The sequence below is a fragment of the Cricetulus griseus genome, chromosome 7 (assembly GCF_003668045.3).
Source record: "Cricetulus griseus strain 17A/GY chromosome 7, alternate assembly CriGri-PICRH-1.0, whole genome shotgun sequence".
In the NCBI taxonomy this organism is placed as follows: Eukaryota; Metazoa; Chordata; class Mammalia; order Rodentia; family Cricetidae; genus Cricetulus; species Cricetulus griseus.
This window is the reverse complement of record NC_048600.1, coordinates 99,721,221-99,747,793: the sequence shown is the minus strand read 5'-3', so window position 1 is coordinate 99,747,793 and position 26,573 is coordinate 99,721,221. Positions and strand designations below refer to the sequence as shown.

The 26,573-nt window shown below is 42.2% G+C and overlaps 1 protein-coding gene, 1 long non-coding RNA gene and 1 other non-coding gene across 3 annotated transcripts; 1 reads left to right on the top strand and 2 right to left on the bottom strand.

Moving 5' to 3' along the window:
• Positions 1-1,643: 1,643 nt before the first annotated feature.
• On the bottom strand, positions 1,644-11,809 carry Rnft1 (ring finger protein, transmembrane 1). Its single transcript, XM_027426366.2, has 9 exons — positions 11,671-11,809; positions 9,871-10,318; positions 9,615-9,691; positions 7,441-7,541; positions 5,880-6,033; positions 4,891-5,049; positions 3,930-3,995; positions 2,978-3,079; positions 1,644-2,460 (listed from the first exon to the last, which is right to left on the bottom strand). Exons 2-9 carry the CDS (start codon positions 10,265-10,267, stop codon positions 2,326-2,328), a joined length of 1,191 nt encoding a protein of 396 aa, XP_027282167.1. The 5' UTR covers positions 10,268-10,318; positions 11,671-11,809; the 3' UTR covers positions 1,644-2,325.
• Positions 8,366-8,498, bottom strand: LOC113836842. Its single transcript, XR_003487364.1, has one exon.
• Positions 11,810-11,930: 121 nt separating the features above from the next.
• LOC107977968 lies at positions 11,931-24,850 on the top strand. Its single transcript, XR_003487242.2, has 4 exons — positions 11,931-12,104; positions 14,106-14,203; positions 17,293-17,432; positions 24,627-24,850. It is a non-coding gene; the product is annotated as an uncharacterized LOC107977968 (long non-coding RNA).
• Positions 24,851-26,573: the final 1,723 nt, after the last annotated feature.

The window sequence follows — 26,573 nt, the reverse complement described above, 5'->3', positions numbered from 1 at the left end:
TTTCATAGCCAAATTTTAATCACAAATTGCTTTCTCTCATCCATCCCTATGTATTATGACTAAGCTCCACCACAAAACCAGGAAAATTATTTAATGCCAAGTAAATATGTTCAAGTACTTGGCAGTGATTCTCAATAGGTAAGGTTATATACATTGTAACTGTATACTCAAAAAAATTGTTAGGATGTGGCATTTACCTGGTGGGAGTGGACTGCATTTTTCTTGTACCTTTTCAATACAGGTACTAGCTGTGCAGGCACAAGTTCATCTGTAGCACTTGGTCACGCTCCCTGGAGCTACAGCTACGCTGTAGGCAGTTGTGAGGCACCTGGTGTGGGTCTGGGAGCTGAACTCTGATCCTATAGAAGGGCAGTACATGTGCTTAACTTCTGAGAACTACCCCAGTTTAACCTGTCTTTTTTGTTGTTTTGGGACAGGATTTCTCTGTGTAGCCATGGCTGTCCTGGAACTCTCTGTAGACTATGCTGGCCTTGAACTCATTAAAGGTGTGTACTACCACCACCCAGCTATGAATTATATCTTAAATAATTTATATTGCTCTACTATCCTCAAGTGAAAATCTTTGGTACTTTAGAATCAATCCATAATAGTTAGCATCTATTAATATGTCTTTATTAGGTTGTGCACTGCATAGTTTATCGTGTCATTACGCATTATAAAAATGGTGCATATAAATGCTTGGACATCCTACACTAGAGGAAGAAACTGATGTGTTTCCACCAACAGAAATTCAAACCGGGTTTGTTGCTCATTCCTGTAATCCCAGCATTTGGAAGGTTGAGGCCAGAGGATTGTGTAAAGTTCAAGGCCTATCTGAGTTTTGGGGCATGGTAGACTACAGAGTGAGACCCTGTTGACAGAGGGAAGGAGAGAAAGGTATCCAATGCCTCTAGGGTAGCTACACTTGTAGAAAAGTCACTGAGCATAAGAACCCTACTTCAGATACTGTGTTCAGATGAAACATGAATTTGTATTAGGATCTTATATAAGTTTACCATCTATGCTAATTTCCAATGTTGCAGCTTTGCTTATAGTATCTTTTTTTTTTTTTTTAAGATTTTATTTATTATGTATACAACCTTCTGCCCCCATGTATATCTGCACACCAGAAGAGGGCACCAGATCACATTATGGATGGTGTGAGCCACCATGCGGTTGCTGGGAATTGGACTCAGGACCTCTGGAAGAGTAGCCAGTGCTCTTATCCTCTGAACCATCTCTCCAGCCCTGCTTATAGTATCTTGACCTGTGGCCTAGTGCACCTCCCACAGGCTTACTATGAGAACTACACCGTACCAGACTGGGCTTTTGCCTGTCTTAATAATGCAAGTTTGTTTTCTTCCTTTTCCCAACTTCTTCCCACTTTCATTTCCTTGTTACTGATGACAAATGGATAGAAGAAGCCTTAACTTAGCAGTAGCAGCCCTTTAAACCTGTTAGATTTCAGATTCTTCAGAAGAAACATGAGGAAAGAGAAAGTGCCTCATTCCCTCTTTTACCATGTAGAATTCAGCTGGAGACAACTAGCCATGCTTCGCTTGAGTGCAGGCTCCTGTTTTCCCCTTTCTCAGTGTAGAATTCAGCCAGGACATAGTGCACACCGAGCAGCCCTACCACACCCCTTGAGTGCAAATCATTTTAATAGTTGTTTCAAGTTATTACATGGTACTATACAAGACTGTGAACAGTACAGCTGATGGCAAAGGACATTATGAGGTCCACAAAGTGAATGAATCTAAATCATTTATTCTCACTGATTACTAGTCATAGAGCATAATACAGTATTAAAATATATAATCCTCAATAAATCTTCACTTAAAAAATGTAATTGTTATAGGTAAAATATAGCATTTAGAACTTTCATTTAAAAATACAATTTTGTGAAAAATTTAAACATTTTTAGAATGGGAATTATAAAAGTCTGATGAAAATTGTTTCAGATACTATATATCTTAAAATATTATGCAAAATCTTTATTCTGAAAACCATGTCAGGAACTGTACCCCTTTAAAATGGCTAGTTCTAGTTTCTAATTGCTGTTTTGGTTTTACTGACAAGAAAACCCATTTCCAGTTTAACACTGCAATTATCTGTCAAATAAGTGGAATAAATGTTGCATACTTATTAAGTTTAATATATACTTTAAAAATACTGGGCTCCTGCACTTAAATCTTTGAGAAACTTAACTACAAACATGTCGTGTGATACCCTAAGACCATTTTGAAACATTTTTTTCTACTGGAAATCAATTAATACCTTTTTTCAATAAAATTAGTGTTTTGTGGCCTTAATAGTTTGTACAACTTAGTACATCTGAAGGTGTGATGAAGTGGCTCCATCTTTCCATTTGTTTATATGATCTGAAATCACAGTTCTGCACAGTGGACATGTTTTCTCTCGGTTAAACCACAAGGTAATGCATTCTTCACAGAATATATGCTGTAAGGGAATGAAGAACCAGATCTTATATATCACACTCTAGAGGATCCCATTCTTTAAAATTATAAAAGATTTTAGAAAGCATCAGTCTCAGTAGTTTCCACATGACAAAAATGACTGTTTTAATGGTAGAACCACTGAGTGTTCTGACTTTTAAATATTCTACCAGGCACTGCCTTTTAAGTATGATAACCTACCTGCTAGTAGTTAATGGTAACTTACTACCAGTTATGAAATATATCTAGCAAGACTAGTATCCAGTTAGACTAGTATCCAGTTAGAAATGTTTGCCAATTGCTCTGGTTTCTAAGTTGCTGACCAAATTACTCCCCTGATCCCTTTCATATGCTCCTCTGCACAAAAAGCAGTACATAAGGGGCATGATTTAGACAATCTACCACATCCCTCCATCTGGAATACAACCTTCCACTAAATATTACTTTCCCTTTCCATATAACAAACATAATTTTTACAAGTCACAGGAAAATGCTATATGTAGTTTGCTTAGAAGTCTTACCTGACAAATGAGAAGAACTGGCTTCTGAAATTCAGCTTGACATATTGAACAAATACCATCAGCATCTGAACACTGTCTCTTGCTGGCAGACACTCCATAACTCTATGAAGACAAATTTCATTAGAAATAGTTCCTGTGCAGAGTTTGGTTTTTGAAAGACGTAACTGGCTGGGGTATGGCTCATTGGTAGTGCATGTGCAAGGCCCAGGGCTCAATCTCCAGTACTATGCCAATAAAAAATAAGTTGGTGTTCCACACTGGAGATTGATTTAATAGGCCCAGACATCAGACATACTAAATAGAATTTATTATCAAGTCCTAAAAAGAGTTTGAATTCTTTAAGATCTTTGCTTTTTTACTGAAGTCAGCAGGGTTTAATCATAACCATACATGACACTTATGAACAGTGAAAGACCTGTAGATATGAAAGGGAAAGGTGATGATTAATATTAGTGCTGTCATGGATATAGCAAGATGGGTCCTAGTTATGATGGGCTAACAAAATCAAAAACTCAAGGACAAAATTATTTATGAAGTTTGAAACTGATAATATAGATTTCAGAATCAAGTTAGGATACTGATTACATGGTCTTGATACCAATTTCCTTTCAAAAAAGTGCTATTTAGAAGAATACACTTGGGCTGAAAGTTTTTAGAATATCATTTTTGGAAAGTAGATGGTGGTTGTGGTGGTGCATAGCTTTAATCTCAACACTCAGGAGGCAGAGGCAGGCAGATCTCTGTGAGTTCGAGACCAGCCTGGTCTACTAGAGCTAGTTCCAGGACAGCCTCCAAAGCCACAGAGAAACCCTGTCTCAAAAAACCAAAAAAAAAAAAAAAAAAAATCTAAATCACTACTGCTCCAAGTGGATTTCTATTTGTAAGAGTACTAAAGGAAGTGAGAGTGAAACAGGGTAGAAATATTTTCCTTAACCAATTAAAAAGTACTTACCGGTCGTGTAAAAAATACTCGCAAAACTTTTCTGAAAGTTCTCAAATGTCCAAAAAAGTCCAAAAGCTAAAAGAGAAAGAGACAGTTTATTAATTCAAAACCTCTATATGCTAGATCTAAAGACCAAAGGTGATGAAATTCAGTTCCCACATAACCTAATATTCAGTGTATGCCATAGCTTGTCATCCAATTATAAATCATTTAACTTTTTAAAATAAACTAGTGCTTAGAACTGAGCCACCTCTTAACCTAGAGCTACAACTTAATTAAGACAAACCTATGTCAAAGACACTGCAGGGGCTAGCAGTTAAAAACTCTTCCATTCCATCTCCAGCTCTCAGATAGAGGCTCTCAACCATCTGTAACTCCAGGCCCAGGAGATGTAGCCCTCTTTAGCACTCTGAAGGCACTGCACTCATGTGATGCACACATGAAAGGAATAAAGGAGAGGGCATCAACTTCATTTAATTCAAATACCCTTGGCATTTAGAGTTGAAAATTTCACTATGCAGTGGTGGTGCATACCTTTAATCCCAGCACTTGGGAGGCAGAGGTAGGATCTTTCAGTTCAAGGCCAGCCTGGTCTACAGAGTGAGTTCTAGGACAGCCAAAGCTACACAGAGAAACCCTGTGTCAAACCAAAAAGTTTCATTGGTCTACATGAATTCCAGGACAGCCAGAGGGGTAGGTACATAATGATATCCCATCACACCTCAACCTCCCCAACACACACAATTAAAAAGTTTCATAGGGCTACACAGAGAAACCTTGTCTTGAAATATGACAAAAAAAAAAAAAAAAAAAAAAAAAGACTGATAAAATATAAGTTGAAGAGATCGGGCACAAAAGGAGAAGGGCAGGCTTTAGAACTATGTGTATCATAAATGGTACTGTGAGAGTTTGTGTGTTTTCTACTCATCTCCTTTAGATATCACTCTGTCAGTATTATAGTGTTACTCACTTTTAGTATGAGGTAGAGTAAAGCCAGCAATATCCCAAGACTCCATCTAGTTACATTACCAAACTCCCCATAGCTTATAAGGTACCGAAACCAAACTGGTATGGGGACAAAAATTCGGTAATACTGACACAATTCTTCTAAAAGCATATACCAATAACCCTAAAAAAAAAAAAAAGAGCAAGGAAAAATAAATACAAGTACTCTAGGTATTAAAACGCATAATAGACATTTAATATTGGAAGGAGAACATCATGAGTATATAATACATTAATCACATGAAACTATATTTCAGAATTATGATTGACTAACGCTGACAAATTCAAATTGACTATCACATACCATTGTCATCACATGGCTTGCTTTCAAAGTATTTCCAAAAAAAAAAACTCAGTGTTGGGCCAGTGACCCACAAGGTAGAGAGCCCCACAAATATGAAAGCAAACATTTTAATCTATAAGTTGGGTATGGTGACTCACATTTGTAACCTCAGCATTTGAGAGGCTGAGGTAGCAGGATGCAGTGAGGTCCAGGTTAGCTCAGTACATGGAATGAAACCTTGTCTCTAATAGTAACAGTAAGTCACTGAGTGACTGCTTATGTACTCATTTTATCAATAGGCAATGCCTTGGAGCAAAAGAGAAGTACAAATCTAGAATTTTCCCATATATGTGAAGATTGAGTTTTCATTTATTCCAGAAGCAAATGTGATCCTGATTTTAGCCAATTAAGTTAGTATTTTCAGTTCAAGTATTTGAGCAAACTGTTGTCAGGCAGAAGTAATAAAGGTAGTTAAAATTAGGTTATTTATGTATTGGCTCTGCAGTTAAGGGCACTTCTTGCTCTTTATTCCCAACACACACATTAGGCAGCTCAAATTCTAACTCCAGCCCCAACTTCTGGCCCTCTTCTGGCCTCTAAACTAAGAGACATTTAAATGAAGACTAACTGGCATTAGGTTTTGCTCTAATAAGCATTAGTTAGTTTCTTACCTTTGATTTAAAAGGCATGATGAAAGAAGGCACCAGTAAAACTAGGCATTTTAAACCCATGAAGAAGAATTTCAGAATAAAGTCTGTAATTCCAACAATCCAAAGAACTTCCCAAAAGCTCAACTGATCCAGTGTAGGATTTAAGAAAATTAAGCTACCAAGAGAAAAGCATAAACATTTATGAAAACAACATACAAATGTGAAGCATTGATAAAGGTTTTAAGTTTGCTGCAGCATTTTACATATTTTATATAATAGTTAAGTGCTCTACCACTGAATGATATCCCTAATCTGTTCTTTCAGGCATCTAACAATACACTTCTACAGTGGTTCTAAGTCAGAGATGGAGCTTGCTTCCTTTCATGTCTGGGGCTGGGACCTCTTCTCCATCTAAACTTTCTTTGGTTGGTTTTATACAGGTCTGTGAGCCCCTTTTGTGTGTTCTTTCAGACAGGGTATCACTATGTCAGCTTAGGCAGGCCTCACTGGAGGTATGCCCAGCCAGTCTTGTGATTTTAAAGTACTAAACATATTCTGGAAACCCTAGATTTAAAGGTGTGTGTTGTGGGGATGGACTGTGCATGTCTGAGTGCAGGTGCTTATGGAGTCAGCAGAGGGCATCAGATCACTCAGAGCCCCTGAACCCAAGATTCCTCTGGAAAAGCAGCAGGTGCTCTTAACATGGAGCTGTCTTTCCAGTCCCAGAGGTCATTCTTTTTTTGGTTTTTTCAAGACAGGGTTTCTCTGTGGCTTTGGAGCCTATCCTGGAACTAGCTCTTGTAGACCAGGCTGGTTTCGAACTCACAGAGATCCACCTTCCTCTGCCTCCTGAGTGCTGGGACTAAAGGCGTGAGTCACCACCACCCGGCTCAGAAGTCATTCTTGTTTCACACTTTCTCTACCACTCATAACAGCCCAAATCTGTCCATATCAATTACACTGAATCTAGGCCTTCTAATTATCTGATTCAAGCTGAAAATTCAGAATATCTGACATAAAAATGCATCTTAACATGTGTTTTAATGACTCATCTTTAGAAACGAAAGGTTGATAATAACCACCTAATGGCACTAAATAAACACTGATTAAAACTGTATGAATGGCATATACCTGTATTTCCAGCATTCAAGAGGCTGAGGCAGTAGGACTGCAAGTTGGAGGGTACCCTGGACTACACAGTGAGACCGTTTCAAAAACAGAAAACAAAAAAACTGATCAAATAGAAATCCACTTATCAAAAAGTATTTACTGGCCGGATGGTGGTGGTGGTAGTGCACACCTTTAATTCCAGCACATGGGAGGCAGAGACAGTCAGATCTCTGTGAGTTCGAGGCCAGCCTGGTCTACAAAGTGTATTCCAAAGAAACCCTGTTTTGAAAAACCAAAAAAGAAAAAAAAAAAATTTACTGAGCACATGCTATGTGCCAAGGTACTGAGGATACAAGTCTTTAAGTCACACCTGTCAATCATGAAAGGAGACAAGTGAAAACTAAACTATAACAAACATGTTCAAGTAAGATATAGTCCGAGTGCCATGGAATAAATGAGAAACAACAATTACCTGTAATAAAGTGATTGAGAATGAAAGGTGTAATATAAAAGAACAGAAGAACCTGCTAGGAACACCAATAACCAAGCACACTGAATCTTTGATGACCGTTCCTGAAAAAGAAACAATTCTGTAATTTATTTGTGTTGGGCAAGAATTATTAGTACTATTAAATATCATTTTAACTTGATGACCAATGTATTACCTTAGAATGTTTTTTAGATTATTCTTAATAAAATAAAGACTACCTGCTTAATTGTTCATTATCATGACTTTTTTTTTTTTTTTAATTAGTCCTTAGCAAAACAGACCTCTAAACAAAATTTCAAAATACAAGCTGGTCGTAGTGGCACATGCCTTTTATCAATCCCAGCACTTGAAGGCAGATGTCTGTGAGTTTAAGGCCTACACAGTTTGAAGTCTACCCAGAGTTCCAGGACAGCCAAGACCACGTAGAGAGATCCTGTTTCAAACCATCACTCCCACAAAGAATCTAAAAACACAAGACCTAGAAGGCAAAGAAGCAAATCTCCACACCGACATAAAGGACCTACCCAAAGCAATCCTCACCTCTGCTGCTATTTTTTTTCTCTTCCACATAACAGAAAATTTTTAAAAATGCATGTAAGTAAATCAGTTCATAAATGTGCAGTAATTTTGATCTTTGAAATTCAAGTTTTACTAGTTTAATTCAGAGTTTTGCAGTTGAGCATCCTAATCCAAAAACTGGACAACTTTTTAAGCACTAACATGATGTATATATACATCTTTTTCTTTGTTTTTTTGAGACAGTCTGTAACCCTGGCTGTCCTGGAACTTGCTTTGCAGACCAGACTGGCCTTGAACTCAGATTCACCTGCCTCTGCCTCCTAAGTGCTAGGACTAAAAGTGTGTGCCACCATGACCAACCTTGTACTAATATTTTTTAAAATTTACTTATGTATGGAGCCACCACACAGAAAATCTGATAACTATACAGACTCTGACGACAGGAACCAACTGTTTTGATGTATATGACTGTCTGGTTGCACTGTACAACTAACAAATGCAATCAATACCAGAACAGTCACATTTGTACTAATATTTTTGCTATTTGTTTGTTTTCTTTTCTAAAGACAGGGTCTCACTTTGTAGCACAGGCTGAACTGGAACTCACTACATAATCCAGACTGACTCTGAATTCATGGCACTCCTCCTGCCTCAGCTTCTCCAGTGCTGGGGTTACATGCACACACCACCATGCCCAGAATTAACCCATGCTAGTTTTAAACTATACACTAAATTTTTGTTAATAGGTTATACTATCGATTCCCAGATATGAGCCGGGTGTTGGTGGCACAAGCCTTTAGTCCTAGCACTTTAGGAGGCAGAGGCAGATGGCTCTCTGAGTTCCAGGCCAGTCTGGACTACAGAGCTAGTACCAGGACAGCAAGGGCTGTTACACAGAGAAACCCTATGGGGGGCGGGGGCACACAAAACAAATGAACAAACAAACAAACAAAAAATCCCAGATATGGCCACTTCTTAGAAAGTGCTCTTAAGGTGAAATTGTATAGACTCTTGGATTTTTTCTAATGATTTACATGATTAAAACTTTTATATTACTAGAAAAATTAAGGTTTTTGTTTTAAATAAGAGACACCTGACGTTCATGGTAGGACATGCATTTAATCCCAGCACTTAGGAGGCAGAGGCAGGTGGATCTCTGAGTTTGAGGCCATCCTGGTCTACACAGTAAGTTCCAGGACAGCCAGAGCTACATAGTGAGACCCTGTCTCAGACAGACACCTAAAACACCCAATGCCCATTTATTCAATGCTCCACTTTGAGTCTTATGGTGCATCAACTAAAGTTTTTGATAATATTACACTACTTAATATGTTCCAATTAACTCATAAAGTACAAAGGCCCTTGCCAAACTAGATCAATTAATGTGGTCTAAGTCTTTTAATCCTCTTGTTTGTGTTTTCTTTATTAGGAAAGAAACAACAAAAGGAGAGGTAACTAAGCATCAGGTCAGGTAACTTATTCCAAGTCATTTAGAAAACAAAATGAAGCATATGGTGGATATCACAACTTATCATGTTGCTTTCTAGTCCTCTTGAAAGTTATTTCTATTTCTCTCAAAGTTATCTCTAATTCTGTAGAGAGAAACAGTTAATAATTTAGTTGCTTGTTATACTTACTCTTAGAAAAACCTGATTTACAATGCTTTTGTTTGCATACATAAAAGTTGTTAGCAGCCCAATTCCAAGAGAAATTCCTGTTAGAAAATAAGTTCTAGTTAATTGAAAGAAAAGAAAAAAAAACAAGATTATATATGCTAATAATATAAATTAAAACATAAATTTAAAAGCTAGCAACCAAAATACATAGGTTAAAATTATCAGTAAAAAGAGAAACTGAATTCAGTAATTTAGTCAATGTTTTATCATTTCCTACCTGTTATATGCTGCATAACAAGTTTAATACCCAGAATCAAAATATAAGGAAGACTTTTCTGCAACCACTTGAAGAGATAGCGGAATTCTGAGAAGGAGCCATTTCCATGATCTCCAGACTCTGTGGCAAAGTCATCAGGTGGCCTTGCTTCACTGTAGGAGTGACTCCGGAAATGACTGTGTGCACACCCGTGGGCACAGCTACAGACACCTGACCTTGTATTTCTAGAGCTCGGATTTTCAGGATGGTCTTTAGGTCCAGAGTTTATTTGGATATGTACATCTCCAGGATGAAAACCTTCTGTCACTCTTGATGGGTGAACACACTGGGAGCCTGAGGCATCACCATCACTTGAAGTGCCTGGAGGATCATGCAGTTGGTTACAGCTGGCTTGCATGGCCCTTAAATATTTTCTCTCTTAGATGTCTTTGCTTCAGGACTCTTTCTCCTTAAAAATAAAATTGAAGAGCAGGAAGCATTCTAAGTTAACAGTTAATCACAAGCAGTGTATTATTGTTCATTAGATGTCCTTTATTCACTAAAGGAATATCTGATAGTCACAGATGGACATTCAGGTCTGATATCATACCACTCCTTCAATCTCTGCTGTCAAGGCTATGCTGCCCCTACCCAAAGTCAGTAAGTTTTTTTTAACTTATTTAGGGGTTACTTAAAATACAAAGGATACTTAATGGACATCTGCTTTTGAACTGCAGATGTCTTGACTTCTCTAATACCAAAAGACATCAGCAAACAGTCAAAGAATGGGTGCCCAACAGATAACCACTATGAGTAGCAGCACTCATACTGAATAATGTAGGCACATGTACTCTGAGGTAGAGTCCACATTAAGAAGTTTGCTAAGGGTAGGTGGGATGGGTCAGAGAGGAAAGGTACCTCCAGCCTAGTCAAGCCTGCTGATCTGAGTTAAACCTATATGATAAAAGGAACGAAGCGACTTCCACAAGTTGTCCTCTGACACACACACACACACACACCCTAAATAAATGTAATGAATTTTTAAAAGATTAGAAGGAAATGCTTAGAAGGAAAAAATCAGTGCCTTATTAAGCATCAAAAGATAAACATTTCATTTGGGTGACCTACACATTCATTTTATGCTGAAAAAAGACTCCGCAAAGCCACGAAGGTTTTCGGTAATTAATAGTGTTGTTACTCCCCCCAGAAGAATGTTACTCAAATACCTTTGAAATGGGGTCCTTAGGGGGAGTCACCTAATTGCTAAGCGATGCTTTAGCCTGAGTAAGGAGTTAGCTTCTCCAATAAAAATGCCACCTTGGGCGGTGTGTGGCGGGGGAAGGGGCGTCAGAAGGGAGGCTGTGGGCAGGGCAAGATCCCTACGTGATCCAGGGAGGATCTCGGACGAGGGTGCCAGAGTCGCACTCTCGCCTGACGCAGAGCCCACATCGCCGGGCCTCTCCCGTTTCCCCCAGCGAGGGAGCAAGCTGCAGCCGGGGCTTGCTCGGGAGCCGTGCAGTTACTGTGTGACGTTTCGGCGAGGCTCCGAAGCCTCGCCTCGGCGGCTGTATCTCCTCACCCTATGAAGAACGACTTGGGACAGGGCAGCTAAAAGCTTTCAAAAAAACAAACAAACAAAAAAAAAAAAACCAACTGCCTTCCTGCCCTCCTTCATACATAAACAAGAGAAGGGAAAAGGAAGAAAGAAAAGTAAACGCCAACTCTTCCGGAATCTGCGAAGACCGAGTTCTCCACCCACGTCCGAACCTCGGCTCTTCTCCCCAGAAACCCTCCGCCTCACCGCCCTTCCTCAGGCCTGACCTCTCATGACCAGGAGCGGGTGGCCTCGGCAGCCACGATACCAACGGCCCGACACGCCGCCGCAAGCCCTTCTCGCCAAGCCTGGAGCCTCGGACGCCACCAGCAGCAGCGGCGCTCGGCCTGGCCCGGCGGCGACGGCGCGCGCGCTCCCCAGACGTCGTCGTGCGCGGCCCGCCTCCGCCAAGCCACGCCCTCGCCTGGCGGAGGAGGGCGCCCTTAAGCCCCGCCCCGCGCTCATTCTGGCCCCGCCTCCACCCGGAGGCTGAGTAGGAGGGAGGGCGGCGCCTCTGAACCCAACCGTGTTGCTGCGGTTCTCCGAGTGGCCCAGCGGCAGATGTATGCCCTAAATTAAGTCTGCGTGGCCGTCACGTCTTGCGTGCATTTGTAATCGGTCACACGCTTCAGAGTCCCGCAGGATTTGAGGTTGAGAATGAGTAGGTTCGGGAGCCGGCTGCGGCGGCGGGGCTGCAGTCGGGTCTGTCGAGATGCCCGGGCTTCCGGCTACGTGTTGCCAGCCTCTGCGGGCCCACCGGGCTGGCTGGGCGACAGGTTGTGAGTGACCTGGATTCGGGTTCCAACCCTGATGTTGGGCAGTGCGCACTAGTTCGTGCCAGAACCGGAGGAGTTGCGAGGCGGTGGAAGTAGATTTAGAAAACCCCTTGTTGGAGAGCAGGACACTCGACTTCTAACATAAAGGCTACCAACGGGGAAAGTTACAGGGGCGGTGGTGGCGCACGCCTTTAATCCCAGCACTGAGGAGGCAGAGGCAGGTGGATCTCTGTGAGTTCGAGGCCATCCTGGTCTACAGCGCGAGTTCCGGGACAGCTAGGACTGTTACACAGTGAAACCCTGTCTCGAAAAAAACCCAACAAAGTAAAGCAAACAAACAAAAAAAAAAGGTGTGTGGGGGGGCGGGGGGGTATAACAGAAAAAAAAAGTCCTTCTGGAAAATCTAACACATCAAGTAAATAGCAGAATTCCTATGATTCCTTACATGAAGTGTGTGAGGGACCTGGACGACACCTTGCGAGTTAAGTGTCCGGTGATAATTTGTCTTTTCGTCTGTCACTACCTAATTTAAACCTTTCAAATACATTGCCAAAGTCTCGGGTATGATTCCTTAGCCGTGAATTAAATCTTTCTTTCGTAACAGTATGACTGAATCCACTGTTTTCAGCCCCAATCGTACAAAAAAGACTGTACTTAAATTTCTCTCAAGCACTTAGAAAAAAATCTCAAACCTGTTTTGGTCTGCTCACTGTGATCATTGGCTTTCTTTTTTCTTAAAGACATAGTCTTAATATAGAACTGACTTTGTAATGGAAGGTGGCCTTGCCCCTGCCTCACTTTATTCAGTGCTGGGATTGCAGGCGTGTGACTTCATGCCTGGCTCTTCATTTTTGAATCTAAGGCTTTGTGCTTCAAGCTTTTTCAGTAATTACATTACTGGGTGAGTAAGATTGAGGAGAATGCTCCAGACTGCAAATGAATTTTCTGAGAACTTTGCATATATTCTACCATTCCAACTACATGAATGTTTTATTATTAATTTTGTTATTATCTGTGCCTATGTGTGATGATGGTGGTAGTCCCACGAGTGTGGTTCAGAGGACAACTTGGTGGGGTTCTTTTTCTCTCCTACCTTTACTAGGGCTCCAGGGATCCAACTAAGATTGCCAGGTTTGTGTAAAACATGATACTATATGAATATTTTTTATTTCAAACTAAAATGCTTGTAAGCTAAACTTGATGGCTCAAGATTGTAATCCCAGAATTGTGGAGGCCAAGGCAGGAAGATTGCTGGGAGTTCCAGGCCACTCTGGGGTACTGAATAAGACCCTGTCTCAAAAAGAACAGACACACATAAATCCAAGTTTAGGAAGAAGGAAAATCATGAAATCACATAATCCAGCCCAACTACAATATAAAAAAAGCTTTTTTAAAATGTCTGTAAATTTAATATACCTAATGTCTGAATTCTCATTTTAACTTATAACACATTGAAGGCATATCAGTACATAATGGAAGTTTATTAGTATATTTTTTTCAAATAACTTGACTGAAAGGTCACATGTTTGAAGAAGAGCATTAAATTCAGATTTGATTTCTGTGATAAGATTTCTTTCCACTTGAATCTGGAATATCAAAAAGGGCATTTAATTAATTATGTAAAAAAAAAGCAAGCAAGGTTAGTGCCAGGCAAGATGTGCCCACTGATACAATAATGTCAGGAAAGTTGTGGGAAAAACTAACTGCTTTGGGAGTGGATTTGAGGCCTATTCCACAGGAGGGAATTCCAGTCTGGTACTGTCAACCTTGTCAAAAGCCCATGGCTCAGGAAGGCATGTGCCCTAGGGAGGAGTCTACTGTTGTTGTTCTGTTAGGGACATGTTGTCAGACTACCTTCTGAATGATGCTTATGCTTATATCCATAGATTCATGTTGCTTTCAGTCTGGGCCAGAGACACTTGTGTTTGCAGCAGTCAGCAGTTAATGCAGAGACTCATAACTGGTGGAGAGCTGAGAATGTCTGGTGAGTGCTCTGTCCCATCTGGGCCATCTGTATCTGTCCTCCCTCCCTGCAAGAAGGGAAGGAGGTAAAAGCCAGAGAATAGGGAGAAGCCCATGAGATTCTGTTTGGGGGACATGACATGGTCCTTGCATCTGGGAACTCACTGCAGCTATGATCAAGATCAAATTAAACAGAGTAATTAACATTCTAATAGGCAGCACTAATTGGACTCAATGGGTTACTAATAGTAACAAAAAAGAGAGGACCTGAAGACGGACATGCTGGAGGTGCCTGGGGAGAGCAGGAAGGAGTTGGGGCTTCTTGTGGAGATGGATATATTTGAACAAGGTGCACTGTTTACACGTATAAAGTTGTCAAATAATAAGGTAGTTTACTAAAAACAGCAACAACAACAAGGTGTGAACTCAAGCCTGTAATCCCAGTACTGGGAGGTGGGGTTCAAAGCCAGCCATGTCTCAAACCAACCAACCAACCAACAAAAAAGCATTTATTTAATATTTACTCTAAAGAATGGTCCTAAGGGCTGGGTGGTCGTGGCTCCTGCCTTTAATCCCAGCACTCAGGAGGCAGAGGCAGGAGGGTTCTCTGTGAGTTCCAGGCCAGCCTAGTCTGCAGAGTTCTAGGACAGCCAGGACTATTATATAGAGAAACCTTGTCTCAAGAAACAAAACAAAACAAAAATTTAAAAAAAGAAAGAGAATTGTCCTAGGTACTAGAGAGAGAGAGAAAAAAAAAACAAAAACAAACAAACAAAAAAATGATACAGACCACTGGGTGGTGGTGGTTCATGCCTTTAGTCCCAGCACTGGGGAGACAGAGGCAGGAGGATCTCTGTGAGTCAGGACCAGCCTGGTCTACAAGAGCTAGTTCCAGGACAGCCTCCAAAGCCACAGAGAAACCCTGTCTCGAAAAACCTAAATAAATAAATAAAATAAATAATATAGTTCAAATCCCACAGGGAAGTAACTGGTTACACAGGCCTGCAAACAAATAATTGCAGTATCCTGGAGTAAACACTGTAATTTAGGGTTGTTTTTATTGCTGTGGAAGAGGTAGGAGCCTTTATTTTGTAAGGAAAGAAATACTTCATTACAGTTGTGACATTGGAGATGAAGGCTGAAGAAGGCAGTTTGCACATAGAAACATTTGGTGGGAAAGCATGGTACTGAATGACCCACTATGGCGCTTTAAAGACTTAGTTTTTCATTTTTGGAACAGCAGTAAGCATAGGAGTCAGCACAAAGAGAATTCACAGAATAGGGGCTAGAAGTAACTAGGGTCCTCACTCAGGAGTCTGGAGGTCATTCTTTGTTGTTGTCCTTTCAAAAATTATTTAATGATTTATTTTTAGTTAATGTGCATTGGTGTTTGGGTGTACATGTATGTGTATGGGTGTGGGTGTGGGTGTTGGATCCCTTAGAACTCGTGTTACAGACAGTTGTGAGTTGCCATGTGGGTGCTGGGAATTGAACTTGGGTCTTCTGGAAGGACAGAAGTTACCTCTGAGCCAACTCTCCAGCGCCTTATAGTTTATTCTAATGGTCCATGAGGAGCTGCTGAGTTTTAAGTATCAGTTCTGTGACCAGAGTTGTGTTTCCAGAAAATTCTCATTCTGGTAGGACACAATGCAGGGTGAATTAAAAGACTCAGTGCTTTAGGTAGGATATAAGAAGGTCTTGAATTTGTTAGTGTAGTGGCATTCCAGAGGAAGAGTGAGAATAGAGAAATCATAAAAGAAAATTCCTAGGTTTCAGGTGGCAGCAGTCATAACCCGCTTCCCTCCCTCATTGCACACCTTTTTTATGCTCTCCTGTAGCAATATCCTCATTTGGCCTTCTCCTCATCTTTATAGTCAGGCTTTTAAATGAGCAGAACTGGTAGAATGAATCTCCATATGGAATTTGTTAGGCTGTCCTACAGGATGTGGCCTAGGTAGTCCAATGATGCTGGCCTCATTCACGCTGGAGAGGCTAAGTCCAACAGTGACTCAGTCCACCAGGCTGCGTGTCCCAAATGTCCCAGTACTGAAGACAGGGAGGATCACCAGAGAACTGCTGCTCTTCTTTCTGTCTTTGGACTTCTGCAGTTGGAAGCCCAAAGAAAGTTGGTTCTAATATCGATGAAGGAATGTCGAAGCAACAGGGTAGATGAACTTGCCATCAAGGACAAAGGCAAGCAGGCTTTAAAAAGCAAAATTCCCTTTTTCCGAGTCTTTGTCTGGACCCCACCAGAATGTGCCACCCATGTTTAGGATGGGCCTTCCTACTTTAAATAGTCTGGTCAAGAAAGGAGTGCCCAGCCATTGTGCTTCAGTTGACTCCAGGTGCAGTCAAATTGACAACAAAGATACACTGGTCTTTGGTATAATAGCAGTTATGCTAATAGAAAACTTCTTGGATATTGGAACAAAAACTTAGTGTTTGCAACCATGTGATCCAATGAAGGCTAGATTCTTAGACAAGGGACCACCTAGAGAAAGTCATGGTTTGTTCTGACTGCCTCTCTTAGCTTCCTCCTAGGGGCTCTAAACATGTGTAAGGCTACCTACCCTTGACTCAGATCCAACCGAGGTCATTCAGACCAGAAAGATCAACCAGTCAATATTCGTATGAGAAGAAATAAAGACCATTTATTTTAAGCCTGCAGTTTGGAGAGCTCCAGCTTTCTTTCCTAATAGTACTTAGCCGGTACATAAGTGACCGATTAGATGTGGGGTGGGAAAGAAAGAGTCATCACTTGGGTGGCTAGAGAAATTAACATTCGAAAACTCTGCATATTGAAATAAATGAATAACTGATATTGAGTGGAGTAGAGTGTGGATGGGCAAGTGCCATCCGGCGTAAGTGCTGGAACCAAACTCCGGTCCTTTGGAAGAGCAACCACGGCTCTTAAATGCTTAGCCATCTCTCAGGCCCCATCTTTAAAAAAAAAAAAAGCTTTTTTATTTATGTGTGTGCGTGTGTGTGGACATACATGTGAGGTCAAAGGACAACTTGTGGAAATCCATTTTCTCCTTTCACTGTGTGAGTTCCTTGGTGTGCTGGTTAGGTTTTTTGGTTTTTGTTTTTATTTTTGTCAATGTGATACAGCCTAGATCTGGGAAGAGGGAACCTCAGCTGAAGAAATTGCCAAGTCAGCTCCACATACAGCCGTGTCTGTCTGTAAGAAATTGCCTTTCCTGATGACTGATGGAGGAGGACCCAACCCACTGTTGTGACATTCTCCCTGGGTAGGTGGGCCTGGGTTGAATAAAAAAGCTAGCTGAGGGCTGGAGAGATGGCTCAGTGGTTAAGAGCACTGGCTGCCCTTCCAAAGGACCCAGGTCCAATTCCCAGCAACCACATGGCAGCTCACAACCATCTGTAACTCCAGTTCCAGGGGATCTGACACCCTCACACAGACATGTATGCAGACAAAACACCAATTCACAAAAAATAAGAATTAATTATATGTTTAAAAAAAAAAAATGAGCATGAGCCAAAGGGAAAGCCAGTAGGCAATGCTTTTTCCATGACGTCTAACTCAGTTCCTGCTTGCGTTCCCTCTCTGACTTCTCTCGTGATGGACTTTGACCTACAAGTGTAGCCAAATAAATCCTTTCCTCTCCAAAGTTGCTTTTAGTTCGAGAGTTTGATCATAGCAACAGAACAGCAAACTAGAGCAGGGATAGAAATCAGGTCATCTGGCTTGGTGGCAGGTGCTTGTACCCACTGAGCCATCTCACAGGCCCCATTTAAAACTGTTGATTACATTTATTTAGTGTGTGTGCCACACCCACCTTGCGTGGGCACTTGAGAATGCTGCAGAGATCATTGAGTGTGAAAGACAGCTTGAGGGAGCCCGTCTTTTCCTTCTATTATGTGGTCCTGGGGCCGAGCTCAGGTTGTCAGGCTTTGTGACAGGTGCCCTACTTGCTGAGCCATTCCACTGGCCCTTTCATTTCTCTCTCTCTCTCTCTCTCCCTCCCTCCCTTCCTTTGTTCTTTTTTTTTTTTTTTTTTTTTTTCCCAAGCAGGGTTTCTCTGTGTAGTCCTGGCTGTCCTGGAACTCACCAGGCTAGCTTCAAACTCACAGAGATCCACCTGCTTCTGCTTCCCCAGTGCTGAATTAAATAAAGTCTTATCCACCCCCGCCCAGCTGGTCCCTTGTCTTTTAAGACCAAGTTTCACGTTGTAGCTCTGACTAGCCTAAAACTCTTCATAGAAAACCATTGGACTCCAATTTGTAGCGATTGGCCTGCTGTAGTCTCCTGCGTCCTGGCTTGCAGTCATGTGCCCACAGTAAGTGCCCAGGATTTGCTTTTGTGTGTGTAACACAGGGAATAACATGCCTGTAATCTGAGCATCCAGGAAGCCGAGGCAAGAGACTCTTGAGTTTGAAGCCAGGCCGGGTTACATGGTGAGACCTTGACTTAAAAAAACAAGCTGGGCACGGTGGCTCATGCCTGCAATCCCAGCACTTGAGAGACTGAGGCAGGAGGATCACCACCAGTACAAGTCTAATCCAGGCTGCTACATACTCGATTCTAGGGCAGCCTGGGCTGCAAAATGAGGTTCTGCCCCTAGAAACCATCGAAAGAACAACAACGGTGTGAGCAGGTGGGGAAATAAAAATTCAGCTTCAGAAATAAGGTTGAGGAGGCCGAGGAGACAGCTGGGTGTGTAAAATGCTGGCTGGTTTCGGATTCCCCACACCCAAATAAAAGAGAACCTGTAATCCCAGTATCGGGGAGCAGAGTGACTGATTCCTGGGGCTTGCTGCTCAGCCAGTCTATGGGAGTCAGTGAGTTAGCTCCAGGTTCACTGGGAGACTCACTCAGAAAAAGAAGCAGTAGGCCCACGGACTCCTCTGTGATGTTTGACGTTTCTTGAGGAGCTGAGCAGACTAGTAGCTGCCATGCTGCAGCACAGTAAGTGGGGACATGCCATAACCTGTTGGGTGACTGTGGAAGGCTGCACCCAGATAGAGAAAGTCGAGGTAGGAAATTACAGTTTGTGTTGGGTTGACACAAACTACAGGTCAAGTGGTGGCCCTGGAGAAATCAGACTCGAAGGTGAAAAGGAAGGAGGCATACCCAGTATGCAGTCGGGGACACTTTCTATTGAAAGAGCAGAAGCATCCAAATGTATACAGTCTTCAAGATGTGCTCACATACGATTCCAGGTGATAGCTGGTTTGGATTCGTTTCCATGGATCTCAAGAAGACCCTGCTGCGAATGCATTCACAGATCAGTCTTGCTAAAAGTCATTTGTACCAAAACCTTCAGGGGACTGTGTTCTGTCACTCCAGAATAATTCTTTTTTTTTAATTAAATTTATTTTATATGTGCATTGGTGTGAAGGTGTCAGATCTTGAGTTACAGACAGTTGTGAGCTGCCATGTGGGTGCTGGGAATCAAACCTGGGTCCTCTGGAAGAGCAGCTAGTGCTCTTAGCCACTGAGCTTTCTCTCCAGCTCCCAGAATATTTCTTTACAGAGACTTAAAGACCTCAAAATCTATTGACGATGACAAAGGAAAAATCAGACCATCTGATTTGGGCTTTGGCAGAGCTCTTAGAACACACGCACTAGGAACGATCTGGAATAGGCCCCCAGAAACTATTCTACTCCGGATGGCATTGGAGGACAGACACCATGGTGTTCAAAGAACTGGTAACAGAGGAACCATTTCCATGAGGAATGAGAACTTGACCAGCTCTTTGGCATTTCAGAGCTCTGAGCACTCCTAATAACAAAGTACAGCCTGAAGCAGAGTTTTTACGGGTCTAAGGATCCGTGTCCCCATGGAAACCAGGAACATCCCATCTGAACATTTGGGTGAAAATGGCTTCTTTCCCTCAAGACTGCTAGTCGCTCATCCTGCTTGGCTTATCAAATATGTTCAATATACTTTTAAAGTGCATAATCCTCCTGCCTCATCTTCAGAATCCTGGAACTGCAGGCAGGCATCACTTTGACAAGCTGAATACATTTATTACTTATTTATCATTTATGGTTTTTTGAGTCAGGGTCTCTCTGTCTAACCCTGGCTGTCTGTCCTGGAACTTACTATGTAAACCAGGCTGGCCTCAAACTCACCGAGATCCACCTGCCTCTGCCTTCCAATTGCCCAGCCTTTGAACACATCTTTTTAAATGTGTTTGTATGTGATCCTAGACTCACCCACTTGAGGACTGAAGAAAAATTTAGGGTGCTAAAATTAGTCATTCAATTTGAAAAGTTTTGTTATATGTCAGGAGAGTTCAAAACAGAACTTAGTTGTTTTATTTTACAGCCCGTCCCGCCTTCCCCCCCCCCCCCCCCCCCGTGTGTGTGTGTGTGTGTGTGTGTGTGTGTGTGTGTGTGTGTGTGTGTGTGTTCCAGAACTCTGTATCCACCTGACTGTTAGGATTAGTCATATACCACCATACCCAGGCAAGACACCCCTTTCCTAGAACACTACAATAGCTTTAGGATTTAGGCAGATGTATCCTATATGGAGAAGTACTTGGCAAACAGATGGAGGACTGGCGTGTCTGTTCAGAGTTCTCAGAGCTTCTCATAGAGGAATTGTCAGTGCAGGCTGAGCTCCTGTAGGTTCAGCCAGGGAATTGCTTTGACCTTGCCGTGTCTCCATTTCCAAATCTTCATGAACTGGTGATGAACTTTGGTGTATTTAGATCATTGTGGGGATGCACAACTTTGCACTCACCCTCCTGCAGAGCACCTAGGCCAGCCTGTGGACATGGTAAGCACGTTTTATCAACGTTTACAGAGCGACTGTAATGCCACCCCCAAATACTTGCTGGCTCCATATCTTTCCTCGTGAGAGAATATTCAAATGCATTTTAAATATTCATATCATAATTCAGTACATTTTTTTCTTGACCTTAAAATGAGCTTTTTTGCTCAAGAAAAGAAACTCCCTATTTGTTCAGATCCAGAAAGGATAGGGCAATTTGAAAACTCCTTAAAAATTGTAGCTATCCAGACCACACAGTATTTGCTAACAGGGGCTGCAGGAGGCAGGGCTACTAAGAGAAATGAATTGATTAATGCAGCCACTGCATTTTTTTCCACCCTCAATTTGATTTAAATTTAATATCCTCCCACAATGGAAAATGATTTACAATGAGAAGATGAGCTGGAAGGAATAAGAAAATGGAAACAAGATATGCCGTCTCGTTTTACCATCCAACAGATTTACCATGCCGTTCAAAACAGTGTCTGGCCATTTACAGTAAATGAAACGAAATGTTTTTTAAAATAACAAAACCCCGCATTTTTACTAGTGGACTCTCACTCCCCTGCAAACGCATTCATCCCACTGAGCTCTGCTTTACATCTATGTTGTTTTTAGCTCATTTCCTTTTGTAAAAAAGCAATTGGTGAGTTGATTTCCCAGTTTAGCCCTTGTAATAAAACATAAAAGGCATTTCTGTTTGGGCAGCTCGTAGAGTGAGTCAAAATCTTCAAAAAGCAACAAATATAGGACAGCATAAAATTAGAAACTGCCGGTGTTTCTTGAGCAGCAGTCGCCGTGTGGCAGATGCTCCTCCCCCGACTTGCCACCAGCATGAGTCTGAAGGTCACCTCTATGTACCAGACTACAGAACCCCATGTGTGTGTCTTTAAATAACGGTTTATAATTCACATAGCATAACACGCATCTGGTGAAATACCCGTCTCCATGCGTTTTATTTTCACAGACTTGCACAACGAACACCATTACAAAGGTGGAACACTTTCTTCCTTTCACAGAAACTCCATGCTCATCAGTGGTCTGTCTCCATCTCCTCGTCCCCTGGCACTGGCAACTGCCACTTTGCTTTCTATGACTTGCCCATCCTAGACATTTGACATAGACAGTCACAAATAACCAGCTTAGTCACCAGCTTCTTTCAGTTGACGTAATGTTTTCAGGTTTTATAATGTTGACCCGTGTACCAGTACCTCTCTCATTTTTATTGTAAAATAATATTCCATCATATAGATATACCAGTATTGTTTATTCATACAGCCAGTGATGGGAATTGGGGTGTTTTGCTTGTTGATTATTGTTCTCTCTCTCTCTCTCTCTCTCTCTCTCTCTCTCTCTCTCTCTCCAGTTTCTGTGCAACAGCAACAGCTCTGGCTGGCCTGGAACTCCATCTGTAAACCATGCTGGCCTCCAACTCACAGAGATCCACTTGTCTCTGCATCCAGAGTGCTGAGATTAAAGGCGTACACCACCGAGTGGCTCGTTAATAATTGTTAACCATTTGTTTTGTTTTTATTTTGAGGCAGGGTTCCACTGGGTAGCCCAGGCTGGCTCCAAACTCATGATCCCCCCTGACAGATATTAAGATTGCAGGTGTGCACCATCAGACCTAGCCATGAGGACAAGTTTTTGTGAGGGTTCTAGTTTTTCTCACATTCTTGCCAGCATTTATTATCTGCCTCCCCACCCCAATATAGTACGCAGGCACTGTACACGTGTCTTTCATGGACCTGCATCCTCAGCCCAGAGAAGTCCCTGTTGTCGTGTTGCTAAGGGGTTAGTTGATAGGATGTCTTAGGCAGACAGTCAGAGGCTTTTCAGCCAGGCAACAGCCAGAGACTGTTGAAGAACACTTGAAATGATGAGGGGAACTGGGGAAGCCGGCTTAGGAAACACAGCGACCAAGTGGGGCTAGCAGTGGCAAACAGCATGTAGACCCTGGCTGCCATAGTCAGAACTGGATTCTGATGCCAGCTGTGGAATTAGGAACATGTCCCTAATTCCAGCATTTGAGGATCGAAGGCTGGAGGATCTCGAATTTGAAGTTAGTTGGGCTACAGAGAGAGACTCTGTCTCCAAAAGAAAAATACAATAAACAAAAATGTGCCTTTGGGAACCTCAGGACTTCAAGAGTGGGGGGTGGGATGGGGTCTGGCCAGACAAGCCCAGATCAGACCCTGTGTGTTTCCTTCCTGGGATGGAAGGAGTGATGGCACATGGAATGCTATAGATTTTTCTGAAAGACAGGATGTCCTGTAGCTCAGGCTGTGAGCTCCCTTTGTAGCTGAGAATGACTGTGAATTTCTGATCTCCTTGTCCCATCTTTCAAATGCAGACATTATGGGTATGCACCATCACTGCCAGCCAATGGCATAGATGTTCATAGTGGAAAGCAGTAACTTGATTCCCTGCCTTGAATGATCCCAAAAAGAAAGAGTGCCACAGGACAGCAACAAACAAACAAACAACAAAAACCAACCAAACAAAAGAACACACCACACCACCACACAACACCAACTACCACACACCACAACAACCATACCACACAATACCAACCACACACCAAGCCAGCCACACCACACAACATCACACCATGCCAACCACACATCACCCATACCACAACAACCACACCACAACAACCACACCACACAAACTATATCACACTAGTGACACTGCAATAACCACAGGAATGACATCACACCACCGACTGTTAGCCTTTGATTACTCAGAGCCATGATACATGTACTTGGACTATTCCTCATTCTGTACTGTTGGTCAAGATTATTGTTAGTGTGCTCACAAATCCTTACATACACTAAATCTGCTCTCCCACTTTCTCTTTATTTGTATCATTTGTATAATTACCAGCAACACAGTAACAAAAAGACAAAACACTCATTTCACATAATTTTAAAGGCACCACATGGAACTTACTTCATTACATAAAAAAGCCTGTTATTTTCTACTTATTCTTTTAACTCCTAATTCTAAAACATTTAAAGATATTTATTTTGCCATAGATCCTTAGGGAATTATTTTGTTATGTGTGTTTTTTCTTCAGTGTTGAGAACTGAACCCAGGGCCTTGAGTATGCCAGGCAGGCGAGATCTTTCTGAGCTGTACCCAATGCGTGATCTCTCCCTCTCTCTTTCCCCCTTAATCTCTTCCTCTCCTGGCCCTCTCCCTCTCTCTTCTCCTCCCCACTTTCCTATTTCCTTCTTTGCTGAGACAGGGCCTCAAGCTCACTGTGTCCCCCAGTAAGCCTCCTAGGAGCTAGAATTGCTAGGCTTCCTGGCCAGTTCTACTGCAGTTTGGAGAGACCTGAACTGCTATCTAAGAGTCAAGAAAAAGGACAATGTAAAATACCTCAGGATTAGCCAGGCAGTGGCACGCCTTTAATCCCAGCACTTGGGAGGCAGAGGTAGGAGGGTCTCTGTGAGTTCAAGACCTGCCTGGTCTACAGAGCTACACAGAGAAACCCTGTCTTGAAAAAAAAGAAAAAGAAAGAAAGAAAGAAAGAAAGAAAGAAAGAAAGAAAGAAAGAAAGAAAGAGAAAGAAAACCTCAGGATTTTACTGGCTACATGTTGCAAAGATATTTTAAGTAAATCAAGTTAAATAAAGTAACAATGTTAAAATTAGCTTGCTTTTAATTTGACCATTCTGAAAATGTTTAAATTTCACAGGTGGCTCCCATTGAAATTTCCACACAGCCCCTCTGTGAACTAGAGCTGAAGACCCCGACCTTACCAACAGCTGCATTGTAGGCAGGATATGGTAAAGTCGTTCATTTGTTTTTCCCTGTTAATTACATTAGAGGATTTTGCGGACTTATTTCTGTTTTATTGACATATCAAGGATCCTTTATTGTGAATCAAATTCTATAAATAAAATGTCTTAAAACATCAAATCTTTATTATTTCTCATAGTCCTAAGGGGCCACTGGTGAATTACTTACATGTGTTCTCAATGTGACAAAAGGCCTCACAGACGCGGCTAAGGAGGGAGGATTGGTTTTGGCTTACAGGGGAAGCACACACATGTACCAGCATTCATGAACCATACCACACATACACACCAACACAGATACACACACACACCCCAACAGATATACGCACACACCAACACAGACATACACACACACACACACACACACACACACACCGACACAGACATACACACACACACCAACAAACACACATACCAAAACAGACACATACATGTTGCTGGGGTTTCCTTTCAACCAGGTCCTGCTGTCGCTTCAGCCGCAAATAAACACATGGACACTATATTACTTATAAAACTGTTGGCCGATGTCTAGGGCTTCTTATTGGCTAGCTCTGTCTTAATTATTAACCCATTTCTATTAATCTACATATTTCCACATGGTCTTATCTTACCGGAGAAGGGTGCAGACCTCTTACTCCTTCCTCTGCTACATGGTGTCTCTCTGCCTCGCCTCTCTGCCTACCTTTCCCAGAATTCTCCTTGTCTCCTAGTCCTGCTTATCTTCCTGCCTCTATTGGCCAAACAGTGTTTTATTCATCAACCAATAAGAGAAACATATATACAGAAGAACATCCCCCACCCCTCTCTCTCTGTCTCTCTCTCTGTCTCTCTCTGTCTCTCTCTCTCTCTCTCTCTCTCTCTCTCTCTCTCTCTCTCTCTCACACACACACACACACACACACACACACACACCAAAACAGGTTAAGCATCACATTGGTAATGCTTAGGCCAGCACAGCTGGGACTGGAGAATGGCCTCACTGGTTAACTGGGACCTCAGCTGAGATGGTTGCGGTGGGAGCCCATCCACGTGGCCTCCTCAGGCTCCAGGACAGGATACTTCCCCTTATACAGGGATGGAAAGGCACTCTGAAACGAGTGAGTGTCAATACTCCCTATATTGAGCTTTCTAATTGTGCCACATTCGTGTTGACCTGTGAGCCTAAGAAAGTCAGATATTCAAGTCCAAGTGGATAGACAGACTCCATGACTTTTTGTGAGCAAGAGCAAATGTCACCACAAAAGAGTGTCATCCACGAGCTGGAGACGCAGGAAAGCTGCAGTGCAGTAAGGATATGTCTGCAGTGGGCAAGGTTCCCCTAAAATAACACCTCTGGCTGAAATACCTTCCAGGTTGGTTGTAGTGATTTCTGTTTCTCCCTGAGTGTAGCATTTCCTCTCCATACCTTTCCAGTACCAAGTACTGCTGTTATTCCTGTAATCTTTGCCAGTCTGTGAGAAGGCTGGTGCCGCCCTTGTTTGTTTTGTGTGTTTCCTGACTAGGAGTTGAGCATCTTACACTGAAGGCTGTACCAGGGCCTCACATGTCAGCAAGTGTGCCCACCATTCCTGCTAAATCACATGCTAAAGCCAGGGCCAATATGGAGCCTCCTCATCTCCTAGACCAGGCTGACCTTGAGCTCACTGTGCAGCCAGTGAAGACTTTGAATTTGTGATCGTCCTCCTAAACCTTCCAAGTGCTGGGATCACAGGCATGGGCCATTCACACCCAGTTTGTGCGGTGCTGGGGATGAAAACCAGGGCTTTATGGATGCTAAGCAAGCACCCTACCAACTGAGTCCCATCTCCATCCTCTTCATCTACCTTTGACACCTTACTTTTTTT